This window comes from Podarcis filfolensis (assembly GCF_964270895.1).
Source record: "Podarcis filfolensis genome assembly, chromosome: 9".
Lineage (NCBI taxonomy): Eukaryota > Metazoa > Chordata > Lepidosauria > Squamata > Lacertidae > Podarcis > Podarcis filfolensis.
Genome location: NC_139610.1, coordinates 59,118,029 through 59,133,336, shown reverse-complemented (window position 1 = coordinate 59,133,336; position 15,308 = coordinate 59,118,029). Strand labels below are relative to the sequence as shown.

The window sequence follows — 15,308 nt, the reverse complement described above, 5'->3', positions numbered from 1 at the left end:
CCTCGGAAACCCAGCCAGATAGGTGGGGTATAAATAAATTATTATTATTATTATTAGGCAGACACTGACACTCTTGAAGGAGGAAACCCAGGTATATTTGACAGAGATGAGGACAAACACGCAGGAATGCAAAGATGGGAAAATTTTGCCAAAATGATTAGCCTTTAGAAGTCTTATACTAAAGGAGCCTTGCTCTTGCTATCGTCAAACAGATCTTAACGTGCAAAATTTGTTAGTTCTTGCAAACGTGGCTTACTCACCGCTGCACCTTGTCCTAGCAGTTATTATCGGCCGGCTAGGTATTTAGCAAGATTAAAGGTTCCTAGATATAGGAGAGCATTCTCAATGGCTGGTTAAATGTTTTGCCATCAGCAGTTATGGGAGGCTGATTTACCAGGCTGTCTTGGCATCAGAGAGTTTGTCCTTGCGGAAGTGGCTCAGTCGAAACATTAGTCCACATTCTCCTGCACTGTAATTTTTATAGGGACATAAGATCCCATTTTATCTCCCTGGTACTTTCTTTTCACTTGGGGAGCTCAGATGAATTTTATGCCTCACTTTTAATGGCAGTTTCCAATCCTAAGATCACAGAAAATATAGCTAAGTTCCTTGCTGTACCCATCAAAACTAGGTCACACTTACTAAGGGTAGATGAGTACTGAGCCAAAATTTTCTCTATTTTTAACCCTGCACTGTGTTTGATATTTATGGTCTGTAGACAAAATAAACTGAACTTGGGCATATTCAAAGACGAAAAATGGGGGAAAGAAAAGGAAGGTGGGAGGGAGGAATAGAGTCATATCAGAAGTTAAACAGGAAAAATAGATATGAACCTGGGTTTTCTAAGCCCCTGTATGATTTGTTTAGCTGCATAAGTCCTCTTTTATAACTACAAAATAAACCAGGATGGTGGTGGCTGATTATTTATGCCCATAGCCTCTCCCATGGCCTTCGCCATGTAATCTCCCCAGTCTTTGACTTATTCACTGCCTTCATGCACACCAAAACCTACTTGAGATGTGGTAAACAGGGCTAGGTCACTCCATGGACCCCGATGCACTGTACCACTGGCTCCTAGGCATTCTTGTCATTACTGTTACCTCCTGGGAGGCTGGATGCTTCTCTTTTCCCTTGATAGCTCCACCTGTTTGCTCAGTATGGCCAATTTGTTGAGCTGCATGGAGGTAGAGGGATGTATGGCCACCACTTGGGCAACATCTTAATTTGATTCATGGCCCTCCTGGACTGAACTTTGAGACCTTTTCTATGTAAGGGTCCTTGGGCATATGATTAGCCAAGCTGCCAACATTCCTTTCCCATCTCCCAACTTTCCATCAGCCTTCAGTGTGTCCAAGAAACAGGACCCAAAAGGGGGTTATGGAAATAAAAGCAGGTTTGGCTTTTTAAGACAGGCAACAGGTTTAGCTCCAAGTACAAATAGTAGACCCCCTGGAAAAAACCCTGATGTTGGGAAAGATTGAGGGCACAAGGAGAAGGGGACAACAGAGGATGAGATGGTTGGACAGTGTTCTCGAAGCTACCAGCATGAGTTTGACCAAACTGCAGGAGGCAGTGGAAGACAGGAGTGCCTGGCGTGCTCTGGTCCATGGGGTCACGAAGAGTCGGACACGACTAAATGACTAAACAACAACAACAAATAGTAGAATAATAGAATTGTAGAGTTTGAAGGGACCACGAGGGTCATCTAGTCCCACTCCCTGAAATGCAGAATATTTCACCCAATGTGGGGCTCAAACCCACAACCTTGACATTCAGTGTCTCATGCTCTACCAACTGAGCTATAGGGATAACTGGTATAGATCCCATTAATTCCTATATGGAGAAATAAAATACTGTTCATGGGCTCTGCCACCATGAACGGAAATTGTGCACTCCATCCCTGACACTAGGAAACCAGACTTCAGTTACGGGTATCTGTGCTCAAAGTCTGCAGCTAAAACTGTGGCTCCAAAATACAATCATCATTACAGTGGCCTTCGAGAAGACTGCAAATTCCTTGGGCCACCGTGCTTCCTTTTCAAAATAATGCAAAGCAGAAAACCTGGACAATGGATAATGTACCCACACACTCGTCCTGCTACTGTTGCTGCCATTGCTGCTGGACCGGCAAGTGAAGAGAATACTAACTGGGGCTGCCCCTGGTTAGCTTCTGTGATCAGTTCAGATCAGGTGTGTTCAGGGTAGCATTGCCATAGGCAAAACTCTCCCAGAATAAAAGGGTCAGGTCTTACACAGCCCTGGCGTGCAATCACCCATTAAATACATTGCAGCTGTGTTATCCCTGTTCCATAATTCTCTCTGATAGACAGAATCAGAGCACAGGGGAAAAAAATTAATGTTCTTTCCACATTTTGCTGTTACCGGGTCTCATTATGTATAAGAAGATGACATTTGTTACATTCCAGAGTTTCGCTGCTAAAGATAATACCTGCTCTTTTGCTCCTTTGCTAGGTTAAATTAGAGATTACTTCAGTACAGTACTTATTGTAATAATTGTTTATGATACTTGTTTTACCATCTGTCTTTAATGTTATGGAGTCCCCAGCTGAATATATAACTTTATACCCAATAACCAAGCAGATGTTACAAGCGATGTTGCAAAATGCAGAATTAAGTAACTTTCAGCTGTCATCTCCTGGCCCTTCAAAAATAATCCAGAAAAAAAATCACTTTCTGGCTGATGAACACTGGATAGTCCCTCAGCCAATTGAATAAATGCTTATTCTGCTGCAGATAGTCCTCCATGGTCCTCCAGATGTTGTTAAAGTATAACTCCCTTCTTCCCTGACAATTGGCCATGGTGGTTGGGATGGATGGAAGGTAAAATCCAGCAACAGAAGGAAGTGGGCTTACAGGGTTCATGTTCACCATATAGTAAGCTCCCAGGAAACAGGAATTCAAGCTATACATTAAAAGCAGTACCACACCACTCTAAAAAGTCACTGCTTCCCCCAAAATATCCTGTAAACTTTAGTTTGCTAAAGGTGCTGTCAAGAGACCCCCTATTCCCCTCACAGAACTACCATTTCTGGAGTGGTGTAACAGTCAACTCCTCTTCCCAGGGAACCCTGGAAATTATAGGTCTGCGAGTGAAATTGGTCTCTTAACAACTCTCAACAGGCTTAACAGGCTACAATTCCCAGGACATTTGGGGGGAAGCTGAATGTATAGTGCATATAAGGCCTTAGTGTATCAAAGGCAGGTTATCTTTAAAGGCAGGTCAGAAACTTCAGCTGGTGCAAAATTCAATGGCCAGATTGCTCACCACAACAAGATGGTTTGCACATACATAACACTATTGCACTGGCTCCCAGTTAGTATCCAGGCCTAATTCAAAGCGCTCAGGACCTCAATACTTTAAGGACTGCCTCTCCTCACATGAACCAACCTGGGCCCTGCACTTGTCAGCTGAATTACCGTATTTTTCGCTCTATAACACGCACCTGACCATAACACGCACGTAGTTTTTAGAGGAGGAAAACAAGGAAAAAATATTCTAAACGAAACAGTGGATGTATGATTTTTGTGGTTCATGCTGTGGCCAGACATGTGATCTGACGGTGAGTTTGGGGTAGCCCAATGCAAAAATCCTGAGGATCCATGTGGATCCATGCTTTGTAACCACGTTTTTGCGCCATTGCAGCCCCATGAAACAGTGGGTGCGTGTGTTTTTTGGTGCAGGCTGTAGCCATGGATATGCTATGTGATCTGATGGTGAATTTGGGGTGACCTAGTGCAAAAATCCTGAGGATCCATGTGGATCCGTGCTTTGTAACCACGTTTTAAGTGGGGAGGGAAGGAAAAGAACTCAAGGGACAAGGAGCACGCGTGGGGTGTGTGGAGAAGGATGCTGCTAATAATGCAGGAGAGGCTCCTCTCTGGCTTTGCTCCTTTAGAACAAGCAGGCTCTGCGTCTCTCCCTCCTCCCCGGCAAGGAAACCATGATAGTAACCACTCTGAGACAAATCAAGAAAAATTGCGACCAACACTCTCCCCCAACAAGCGCAGTGAGGTCAAAACACACACACACGCAGAGAGAGAACTGGCCCTAAAGTCACAGGGGTGCTGGGGGAGTGAACGGGAAGCAAGAAAAGGAGAAGGAGCCCTCACACACACAGAGACACACGGAGTGTCGATTCTAAAGTCGCAGGGGCGCAGGGAGAGTGAACGGAAGCAAGAGAAGGAGAAGGAGCCCTCACACAGACACAGACACACAGAGTGTCAATTCTAAAGTCGCAGGGGCGCAGGCAGAGCGCAGGGGCGCAGGGAGAGTGAACGGGAAGCAAGAGAAGGAGGAGCCCTCTCTCTCACACACAGAGTGTCAATTCTAAAGACGGAGGGAGAGCGCAGGGGCGCAGGGAGAGTGAACGGGAAGCAAGAGAAGGAGAAGGAGCCCTCTCTCACACACAGACACACACAGTGACAATTCTAAAGTCGCAGGGGCGCAGGGAGAGTGAACGGAAGCAAGAGAAGGAGAAGGAGCCCTCTCACACACACACAGACACACAGAGTGTCAATCCTAAAGTCGGAGGGAGAGCGCAGGGGCGCAGGGAGAGTGAATGGGAAGCAGGAGGAGGAGAACGATAGCTCAAGCACACACACACACAGCCCCTACAGTGGCTAATCCAAAATCGGACAGCAAAAAACTGCAGGCAGGGACAGAGAGCATGGGGTTGTTTTAAAGCAGCCAACCCCGCTCTGCTTCTCTCCCTCCTCCCGGCTAGGCTGGCTGAAAAGCTTTGCTGCTACTTAGCAGCTCAGTGGGGAGGAGAGAGGAACATAGAGGACGGGGTTGTTTTAAAGCAGCCAACCCCGCTCTGCTTCTCTCCCTCCTCCCCGGCTCCGCTAGCTGACAGGAGCCGCTTACTGTTTCAAAGCGAGCCACGGACTGCTCACAACTGCAGCAGATTCCCCCGCCATCTGTAGGCATTCGCTCCATAACACGCACAGACATTTCCCCCTACTTTCTAGGAGGAAAAATCTGCGTGTTATGGAGCGAAAAATACGGTACATCAGCTTGGGTAATTCATGATATGTTTCTAATATGGCCCTTAGATGGTGCTACTTGCTTCAAAGTGGCATATATCACATAATAGAGACCTTTCCCCTTATCAATCAGCCGCCCAGCCCATCTACTTGTTTATCTATAATGTCAGCTGCTGGCACAAAACCTCATCAGCATTTCATTCCCCTACTCCATTTGGAACCTCATATTGCTGCATGAACTGTGAAATAAATCGTTCTTTATCCCAGGTCAACTCAAATGAAATCTTTATGCTGCTGCTGCCCTCTTTGAGGAACCATCTCTCCACAAAAGGGGGATTTTCTCCTCATTATTTGTTTCTCTGCCTCATCCCACCTCCCTCTTTATCTGCTGGCACTTGTGCACACCAGACGGCCAGCACTCATCAGAGGCATAGCTGGCCCTTCCACCCTGTTCCTCCAAAAGCTGTTCCTTCTGTTGTTGCAGGAGTTGTGTGGTTATTGAACTTCACAGACCTGCTGGGCTTCGGCGGTGAAAACACCGTCCAAAACCAGCAGGGGTGGAGCTCTGCGGCTCAGAGATATGGCTTGCAGAACGAAACCTGCCGGCTGGTTGCCATGGCACCATGACATCAAGATCATTCCTTATTAATGTCAGTGGGGTCTTTGACTGAAGTTGTTTGTAAGTCAAAGAGGGTGGCGAAACTCTGGGAGGAAATGTTGGCTGCACCGCAGCCGGCTGTGAGAAAGAGAGAGGAGGTCAAGGCAGCAGCCTGACAGACGAGATGACTTGCCCTTAATTACGTGAAAAGAAAATGAAGACAAGAATGCTTCACCTCGAGACTGTTTGGATTTGCTTTTCTTTTTCCCCCTTACACTTCATGAGTGAGACGGCAGCACTTCAAAACACTTTGGAAATAAAATTACAGAGTAATGGCCTTTACTCTGCCACTGTATCTCTGGGCAGTCAGTAGGTTAGTTCCTCTGATCTGAAGTGAAGCAAGTCCAAGTCTACTTCTCTCACATCAATTCTGATTCTCCAGAGCAGTGCTCACTAGTTAATTCGAGAGTACATAATGAAAGTCCATTGTATTTGTCCATTGTATCAAGTCTTTGTCGGTAGAGCATGAGACTCTTAATCTCAGACCCAGGGGTCTGAGCCCCATGTTGAGTGAAATATTCTTGCACTGCAACAGGTGGACTAGATGATTTGTATGGTCCCTTCCAACTCTACTATTATATGATTCTAAGTTTTCCGCTGATTTCAATAGATCAGTGTTACACACAATTACTTTTTCTAATACACAATATAGCCTTTTAGCCTGAGTCCAGTTTAGAAAAGTTACATGGGGTTAGATGTGTGAACCACCCTGAGGCCTGCAGGTATAGGGTGGTATATGAATTCAATCATCATCATCGTAATCATCATCATCATCATCTGCCTTTGCAAACCTGGTACTCTCCAGATGTTTCACACCACAACTCCCATCAGCACTAGCTATGCTGAAGGGAGTTCCAGAACATCTGGAGGGCCCTTGGCTGGCAAAGGCTGGGTTGGGTTCAGACTAAATGGTCCTCGCTGAATTAGTTCCCATTGAATTAGCCATGATTCCAGTTCAATTTATTTCAATGGGGACTAACATGCCACTTTGACTTCAATATGCTGTATACGCAGCTACCTTAGTTTGGATCCAACCCGTTGGAACAATCTGTTTGAACTCCTAAACATATTATTTGGAAGTAAGCTGCCCTCATTTAAGTTGCATTTTATTTCAAGGAAGATAATAAGGAGTGTTTGTTAAATATCAATTTTATTTATTTACTCAATTTAATATCCTGCACTTCAGTTTGGTAGCTTTAAGTTTTGTAAAAAGCAAGGAAGTCAGCAGGAGTTGATACTAAGAAACCACAAAATATTAAAATGTTGAGTGAGTAAGACACACTTTGGCTGGCATGGAAAGGACAAAAGATTCAGTGGTCTCTCTGGAGCAATACCACTAAGGTCCTTTCCCTGATTGCTACTTGGGCTCAGAGCAGGACGTCTGAAGGTGATCTTAATGCTTGATCAGGTTCTTATGGTAGTGATCTGTCCCAAATTTTATATTAGAGACTTACACAATGAATTACACTTGGAAACAAATGGGTTGCAAGTAGGCATTGGGCAGAAGTTTGGTTCAGATCACTTTTAAATGTGAATCTACCTAATTTGAACTTTGCGAAACACTATGCGAATCGAAACACATTGTTCTAGGCACATTTTGCAACAGGGAATTTCATTGGTGCGAGAGATTTCTGAACTCTGGGCACTGTACTGCACCTAAGTTTTCAGACTAAAAGTGCAGAGTGGAAGGAAAGGAGGACCATCTTTCTGCCTCCCCACTTTCAGCTACTCTCTGAATACTGAAGAAGTGACCCTCTTCAGAATATTACGGGCATGGGCAGGGGAAGGACTAGACCATGTGAAAAATAAACATAATATTTTATCTGCAGTTCATTCATTTTCAGCTTTCTATTCTTGTTATAAAAAATGTGCCTAGACATTCTGTTGTTGTGCCCATAACCTAGGCTTTAGGTGCCATTTAGCTTCTAGCTTTCATATCTCAGTTTCTAACACTGGTGGGAATGTGGAGAACTGACCTGAACTGACTGGAAAATTGGGAGAGAAACTGAAATTGACAGATTTGTCCATCTATAGTTGCAAGTGATGCTTTTAAAGACCTGACATAAAGTGCACTCAGCCCATCCCAATTACTGCATGTATATTCTTGACTAACTGAAGTTTAAGGGTGACCTGATGTACAAAACATTGCAGAACTCTAATCTGGAGGTTTAGCAGAGCATGGATAGCAGCAGCCAGCCTATCTCTGCCCATGAGGTGTAGCAGCTGGTGAACCAGCTATAGCTGGCGGCAGATGTTTCATAACACCAATGCCACCTAGGAATCGAAAGACAGGGTCAGATCTAACAGTGCCACTAACCTGTAAACCTGATACTTTAGGGGGAGAGTGACCCCATCCAGAACAATTGAGCATCACCTCCCAGTTTATATAAACAGGGACTAATGTCCATCTTGCCTAAACAAGATGTGGTTTTACATGCCTTTTTCTCCTGCGGTCCTTGTATACGGGCATTCTCCAGGCAGAATTGTAAGATTATCTCCTGATGCATCATTAAGCCGACTCTCGAATGCTTCTCAGGGCCTAACTACACATTATATTAGCTACATAGCTATGTCTCTAAGTGCAGGATTGTATTTTGAACACTAATTGCCAGTGCAGGAGTCCTGGTTAAGTTTAGGATCCCTCAGTAGGGGATAGTGAAGACAAAACAAAACAAAACAAATAAACTTTCATTCTATCCAATTGCTCCTGCAATTTGCACCGTAAAAAAAATGGTACAAAATGAACTTTTTTCCTATGTAAATTTTCCAGTGCACTCCCCAATCCAGCTATGGACCTTTTCAGAGGGCAAAATATGTAAGTAGCACCTTTCACATTTGCCCAGTAGATGGATCGAAGATGACTGCAAGATCACCCACCCCGGTTTAATGGATACCATACACATAAATTACTGAACCCGGGTAAGTAATATTGGTGACTGTGGGAAGCGGTTGAGTTTCCTTACCTCTGATACTGAACAGTTGAGCTGGAATATCTGCCCTTCTCCTTCAACCTGCCGTATGCAAAGTTTGCACACCAGCTCCAGTGTGTTCAGACTGAACCTTTCCAAGGTGAAGGTACAATGCAGGTTTCTTTGACATCCACTCCAGATATGGTAAAAGGGGATTTCCTGTTGGAGAAGTGATAGCTATAAGCCCCAGCTAGATAAAATTCTCAAGCAAGGAGGTGACTATGGCTAATAGCAAGGATAATGTGTGATGTCCAGCTAAGTCATACTCAGAGTAGGTCCATTTATTTCAGTGGGTCTACTCTCTGGGTATGATTAACATTGACTTCCATCCACTGTTTATTGGCTTATTCACAACCAGCTAAAGACAATATTGCACAGTGCACACTTAACTTAAGTTTACCAGATTTTTTTCAATGAATCCGGGGGCACTTTTCAACTTCAATGGATTTTGTATGGGGACTGATTCGTAAATCTGGGAACTGTCCCCAAGAAACGGGGACATCTGGTAACCTTAACTTATAGAATTCTGTAACAAAAGGCATGTCGAAAGCTGCTAGCTGAGATCACTGTGAGATCAATTAATGGGGAAGCGTATTTGGCATTCCTTGAATTGCTCCTTTTAGTACATGGGCAAAAAGGTAAAGGCTTAAATTCCTCATATTACAAATATATGTTTCTTCTACATTCTTGGCATGAACAAAGATGAACCGTGTCAGAGCAGAAACAGAAATAAACACTGAATCTACTGGGGGGGGGGAGGAGGAGGAGGAGGAGGAGGAGGAGGAGGAGGAGGAGGAGGAGATCTAGTTTTAAAGTAAAAGTAAGGTAAAGGTAAAGGGACCCCTGACCGTTAGGTCCAGTTGCGGACGTCTCTGGGGTTGCGGCACTCATCTCGCTTTACTGGCCGAGGGAGTCGGCGTACAGCTTTTGGGTCATGGGGCCAGCATGACTAGGCCGCCTTTGATGAAACCAGAGCAGCACACGGAAACGCTGTTTACCTTCCTGCTGAAGCGGTACCTACTTATCTACTTGCACTTTGACGTGCTTTCGAACTGCTAGGTGGGCAGGAGCAGGGACCAAACAACGGGAGCTCACCCCGTCACAGGGATTTGAACCACCGACCTTCTTACTGGCAAGCCCTAGGCTCTGTGGTTTAAACCACAGCGCCACCTGTGTCCCTAAAGTAAAAGTATCGGGAACCTAAGGATACTTGTTCCTAGGGAGCCACTGCATATTTGGCTTTAAAGTATTCTTGTACATGCAGGTGAGGCACTGACTCTCTAGGCCTTTCCACAGCATTCTTCTTAGCACACTGGTACAGTAGTTATTTCTAGCAGTTCCAAATGCTTACCTGGTATTTAGCCAGCAGCTTGCTTTTCCAGAGGGAATGGGTGATATCATGAATGGATAAGCGGAGGTTATGAGTGCTACCCTTAAAATGCAAATCCTTTGGTTCTTCTAGCAGCTGTCCACCCATTTGCCGCTCCAGCTGTAGCACCTCCTGAGTTTTGAAAGAAAGACAACATCCATTTAACGGTGCTTTTTTTGGGGGGGGGGGTATTTTTAAAAAGACTTTAGGCTGATTTTGCTTCAGCAAACACAGCCACCTCTCTGGACATTACTACTAGATAGCATCATAGGAAGACATTTGTTATACATCCATCTACCAGAGAAAGGACACAATCAGAATCCATTTCAACAGTGAATGGAACAGTATTGACATTTGTGTGGCTCACATATAACAATAATCCCTGGATTGTTTAACAAACCATAACAAACCATAGGTTCAGATTTGGTTTGTTTGCTGGCAGTAAACAAGTCAAAATTAAGCCACTAGGCAGGATTCAGACAATCAAACAAACCATGGTAGATATTACATGCAAACCAAACTACTGCGTCATTCTGCATTCTGCTCTGAGAGGTCTTCAACAGCACCTTATTATTTGCCTTCAAAAGACTTCAGCTCATATTATCACAAAATCCCAGGTCACTTAATCAGTTCACCACTTTCCCCTCTCATTACAAATCCATGCACAGAAACAGGTAAAACTTTTGAAATCCAGGATAAAATGTGGTTTTGCTTGAGCTGTGCAATGCAAGAGCATTATGTTTGCCATGTTGTCTGTTTAGCATAAGAGACAAGTCTGGTGTCCCAACTAACCTGACCAGACTTAAAGTCAAAATGGTGTTTGTCTTTACACTATTAGAAGAAAAGGAATGTAATTAGAAAGCTTTTAGAATTAAGGTTCTGCCAATCAATCAGTTCCAGGTTCCTTTGAGTACGCCTTAATTACATCATGAAGACGTCTTAAAGAGCAAATCGATAGTAATTATTTGATTACTATCAACGTTCATTACACCCAAATTATCTCCCAGTTTTGTCTAAAGGAAAATTTGTTACATTTCCTTACAGCAAACTGATGTATGCCCCACACAGACTGTCTTGGTATATACCATGAAAGATCTTCACTTACACATGCATATGCATGAACTTGCTAATATAATTCTACTACTACTAATCATCATTCGTATAGAGCCTTAGACATTCAAGTCAATTCACAGGAATTTGCTGCCTAAGGCAGAGCAGCAATGTTCTTGCCCTCAAGTTACATTACCCAAAGTTAGTCAAGTTAGTACGCCCACAAGTGCCTCTCCTCCTCCCTGGGAGTAAAAATACAACAATAATAAACAACAATTTGCTGCCTCTTTATGACATTCAAAATCTGTTGCATTAGGTGGCCACTTCACTTTACCTAATGATAGGGCTGGTCCTGTATTTCAGACATTTATTTATATGCATGCCAATCCGATGCCTGTTAACTTGGAAGGGAGACCCACTGCGTTCAAACTGTGCATAAGAATGCAGCCTTGATCTGCTATTTCAAGTACTTTTATGCTTTTCCACTCTAAGAGTCCCCAGAGCAGCTTACAATCAGATCATCAAAAATTATACCACTAAATAAGAATTTGAAACAATGCTCTTTAATGGCACCTGATCTTGCAAAAAGGCCTCTTCAGTGGAGGGCTCAGCAGGTTTATATGGGGAAGCACTCTAGGACCAAGCTATTTAGGGATTTATATGTCAAAATCAGCACTCTGCATTGTGCACGGAAACAAACTGGATCGATGCAGCGGTCTACCTGCCATGCTCTGAAGCAGGTGAAATCTTCAGTCTAAAAAAACCCTGCCCACTGTACAACTACACATTATATTTATCTAGCCTGGGTGTTACTGGGACATGGATAGATGTGGCCAATATATATATTTTTAGAAAAGGCTGGAGTTGAGGGACCAGACCCAGGAGTGAAAGGCATCTCATGACAAGAGTGTTACTTGCCCTTCCTTTGGATGCACTGGTCCTAAAACTGTGAAATCATCTCCCTAGCCCAGGAGGAACCAAATAAATGCCCTCCAGGGGCTGTTGGCCTCCAGCTCCCATCAGCCCATCACCCCCAGCCAGCCAGTGGTGGCAGGCACTGTAATCCATCAACATCTGGGCAGCACAACTTTGGCTGCCCTTGCCCTAGAGAGACTCCCTACACAACATAACCTTCAGAGATCAGTCAAAACATTTATTTAAAAAGGCACGTGGGGCCACTCTGAAAATGAATTCTTACTGCTGCTGTTTCTCTACCTAATTTATAGTGTATGTTGGTTTTATGATATGGCTGTCATTTTCTAATATTGTGATTTTAATGATGCTTTGTGAGTTGCCTGGAGGGTCCCACTGGGACTATAAAGTGAGATGCAATTTAAACAAAAATAGACACACACAACTTAAGGAAAGCCACGTGATCCCAGACTTGAACACTGCAGTGTGAAGCTTGGCTGTGGGGGAGCCATTCTCCACAATTCTAGAGTAACCGAGACAGCAAATACACAGCTGGCCATGAGCACCATCAGGTGGAAAGGTGGGATACAAATTTAACAAAAGAACTGGTCCTCAGTCTTGCAAACTGTGGTGCAGAAAGGGAGAAGGAAAGGAAATTGACAGCACTAAAGGGGACAGTTTGCAACAGTTTCCATTTGCATTTTCTTAAAAAGGATAGTGTTAGGGGCCCTTCATTTGCCCATAAAGAAATGAAGAACAGTGGCTACAGTTGACCCACATTGCACATTCCTACCACATCTCACCATGTAAGCTTTATTACTGATTAGTGCTGGATGAGACAAAAACATTTCTGCTACCATTACAGAAGGAAGAAAAACAAGCCGTTTTTACAAGGAACAAGGCATTATTTATGACATGTCATTAGGCTTTGCTGCTGCACCTAAGACTTTGGCAACTGTTCAGGGAAAGCTTCAGCTGAATAATTTGAGGAGTAAGTCTGTCGGGAGAAATGCAGCATAGTGCCTTTTATAATCAGAATGCCTCTTCAGCCTTTGGTGAATGTTTGGGGGGGATATGTACATGACAAGCCATGGATGATTTATAAATAGCAATATATGATTGACAGCTTAGGCAAATTAGCACACAAACACTCTATATGGACACTATATAGAAAGTTGTGAGCACATATTCATTACCCATAAAGTAGGGTCAATGGAACTCCCACAAATGAAAAGGTCACTAATGGAGAATCCATGTGAAATGAGTTCACCATTTCTCCCCACTCCACTATCATTTATTTGTTGTTTGGTACCATGGACCATTCCTTGTCTTCATACCAATTAGAAACAGGCCAAAATGTGATAAGAAAAGACAGTGCTGTATAGACAATTCAAGGCAAAAGCTCCACACATTCATCCAGGTGATGCTTGCAGCAGGCTTACTCAAACTCAACCACTGGTCCTGCTAGCTAGGGATCATGGGAGTTGTAGGCCAAAAACATCTGGAGGGCCAAGTTTGAGGAAGCCTGATTTACAGAGACCTTTCACACACACCATAGTGGGTATTGGCAGGCTGGTAATCCCAGGGCAATAGTCTTAATAACAGCTAGAAGGGATTCTACATTAATTAAAAAAATAGGAAGCTTGCATTCCAATCATATTTCAGTCTGTGTCAGGAGCCAGAGTCCAACATAGGTCAGCAGAAAAAAAAACAGTGTCAATGAAGTTAATTCTTCGTTCAGATCAACCTAAACGGTGAAGGCCTATTGCAACTCTTCCCAGTAGGTCTTGCCCCCAATGAGGCAGTTGTGAGGACTGAAGGTCCTCGCCTTCCCACAGCTGCCGAAGTCCCCTCCTCTCAAGAGTGTTTTCCAAGCAGTCATAGACAGTATCTGCACACAACCAATCTCTGCTCTGCTCTTTTCATTTCTCTGCATGATCTAGGAGACCAGGGAGAGAGGGGAGCTGATCACAGAAGGAGCGGGAGACTTCAGCAGCCTGCCTCACCTCTGTCTCCTGGCTGCCCTGCTCTCCTGCCTCTGATTCTGCACTGCTCTCTGCCACAGCCTCTTCCTGCTCACTTCACCAAACCCTATTGCCCCTTCAACTTCCGACACCTCCCAGTCTGCTCCCTCTTCTCCCTCTGGCCACTCGTCGCTGTCCCACTACCAATCCCCTTGCTCTGAGCATTCTTCCACTGGGGGTTTCCCCAACTGATGCCTCCCACCACTCCTCTGCATCCAGCCAGTCCCTGACAATCTGCTTCATTTTTAGTGTTAACTGTATAAATCAATCCCTAGGGTCCCCATGTATCTTGCTTCATAGATAGCAGTCTTATGTCCAAAGTACAAATCCTTTTAAAGATAAAGAAAAGAGAGCAGGGGTCTTTAAATCGCCTATCTATAGTTAGCAACTGGAAAGAAGACAGTTCCTACTATGATGAGATGTACTTATACTTAAATTGCAGCAATTGTTTCTGTATTTGCATCTCTACATATCAATTAGCCTATGCAAATCTTATAAAAACCCACGCCGACTTTTGCCCTCTTTTTTGGTGCTGCAGTTCCTCTTCCATGGCGATGCCTAAGTGACCAACCTGAGCTCCCGCAAACTAATGAAGGTGATGCAGGGAGCAGGGAGCACTTAAAGAATTTGATTGTTTCAGCTGCAGAGTGTGCAGAATCCCAAATTTAGCCTGTCTCCTTGGCATTATCCGGTTGACAACACTTCCAAGTTTGAGGGCTTTTTCTGACTGGTCAGCATGCTGATTCAATGCAGCAGAAGCCTGAAAGCCACATGACAGCTGTGACAATCCCTGCTGTTTCCTGCTAGGTCAAACGACAGTCCACAAACTAGCTAAATCAGCATTGGTGGCACCAATCTTACAGAGTAACGGAGTACTGCTATCTCACTTTGCATCTGGCCTCCCTTAAGGTAGCTGCCTCTGCTTTTGGCTACTGCTAAAATCATCCATGGGGAAAGCTGCTTCTTCCTGGGATGAAACCTCAGGCAGGTCTGAATAACATGTGGTCCTTATGGCATACAAAGCACACCAGCCATGTGCAATGGCTTGTTACATGCTTTGCAACTCCACTATTCCTGCTCCTATTTTATAAAACACCTGGTGAACCACAATGTATTGCTGGCATGCCACATATGGTCCTGTGGGACATTTGCTGTGCTTAGTTTTATTATGTTAGTCAAGATCTGCACATCTGCAAAGCAAACCAACAGAATACACACACATGCACAAACATATATACATGCATACATACTTGTACGTACATACATAGATACACGCACAACGTTTCTGTATGCTACCTTTATGCAGACAGTGCATATAT

At 44.1% G+C, this 15,308-nt stretch overlaps 1 protein-coding gene across 3 annotated transcripts in view; it reads right to left on the bottom strand.

Annotated features, from left to right (window-relative positions):
• The window catches only part of UNC5C (unc-5 netrin receptor C), a 312,921-nt gene that overhangs the window by 8,959 nt on the left and 288,654 nt on the right, over window positions 1-15,308 (bottom strand). For all 3 annotated transcript variants that reach the window (XM_083571132.1, XM_083571131.1, XM_083571133.1), the window contains 2 exons: window positions 9,986-10,135; window positions 8,629-8,793 (listed from right to left, as the gene is read on the bottom strand). In XM_083571132.1, the coding sequence (XP_083427258.1) occupies window positions 8,629-8,793; window positions 9,986-10,135 (315 nt within the window). The remainder of the gene's footprint in view (window positions 1-8,628; window positions 8,794-9,985; window positions 10,136-15,308) is intronic.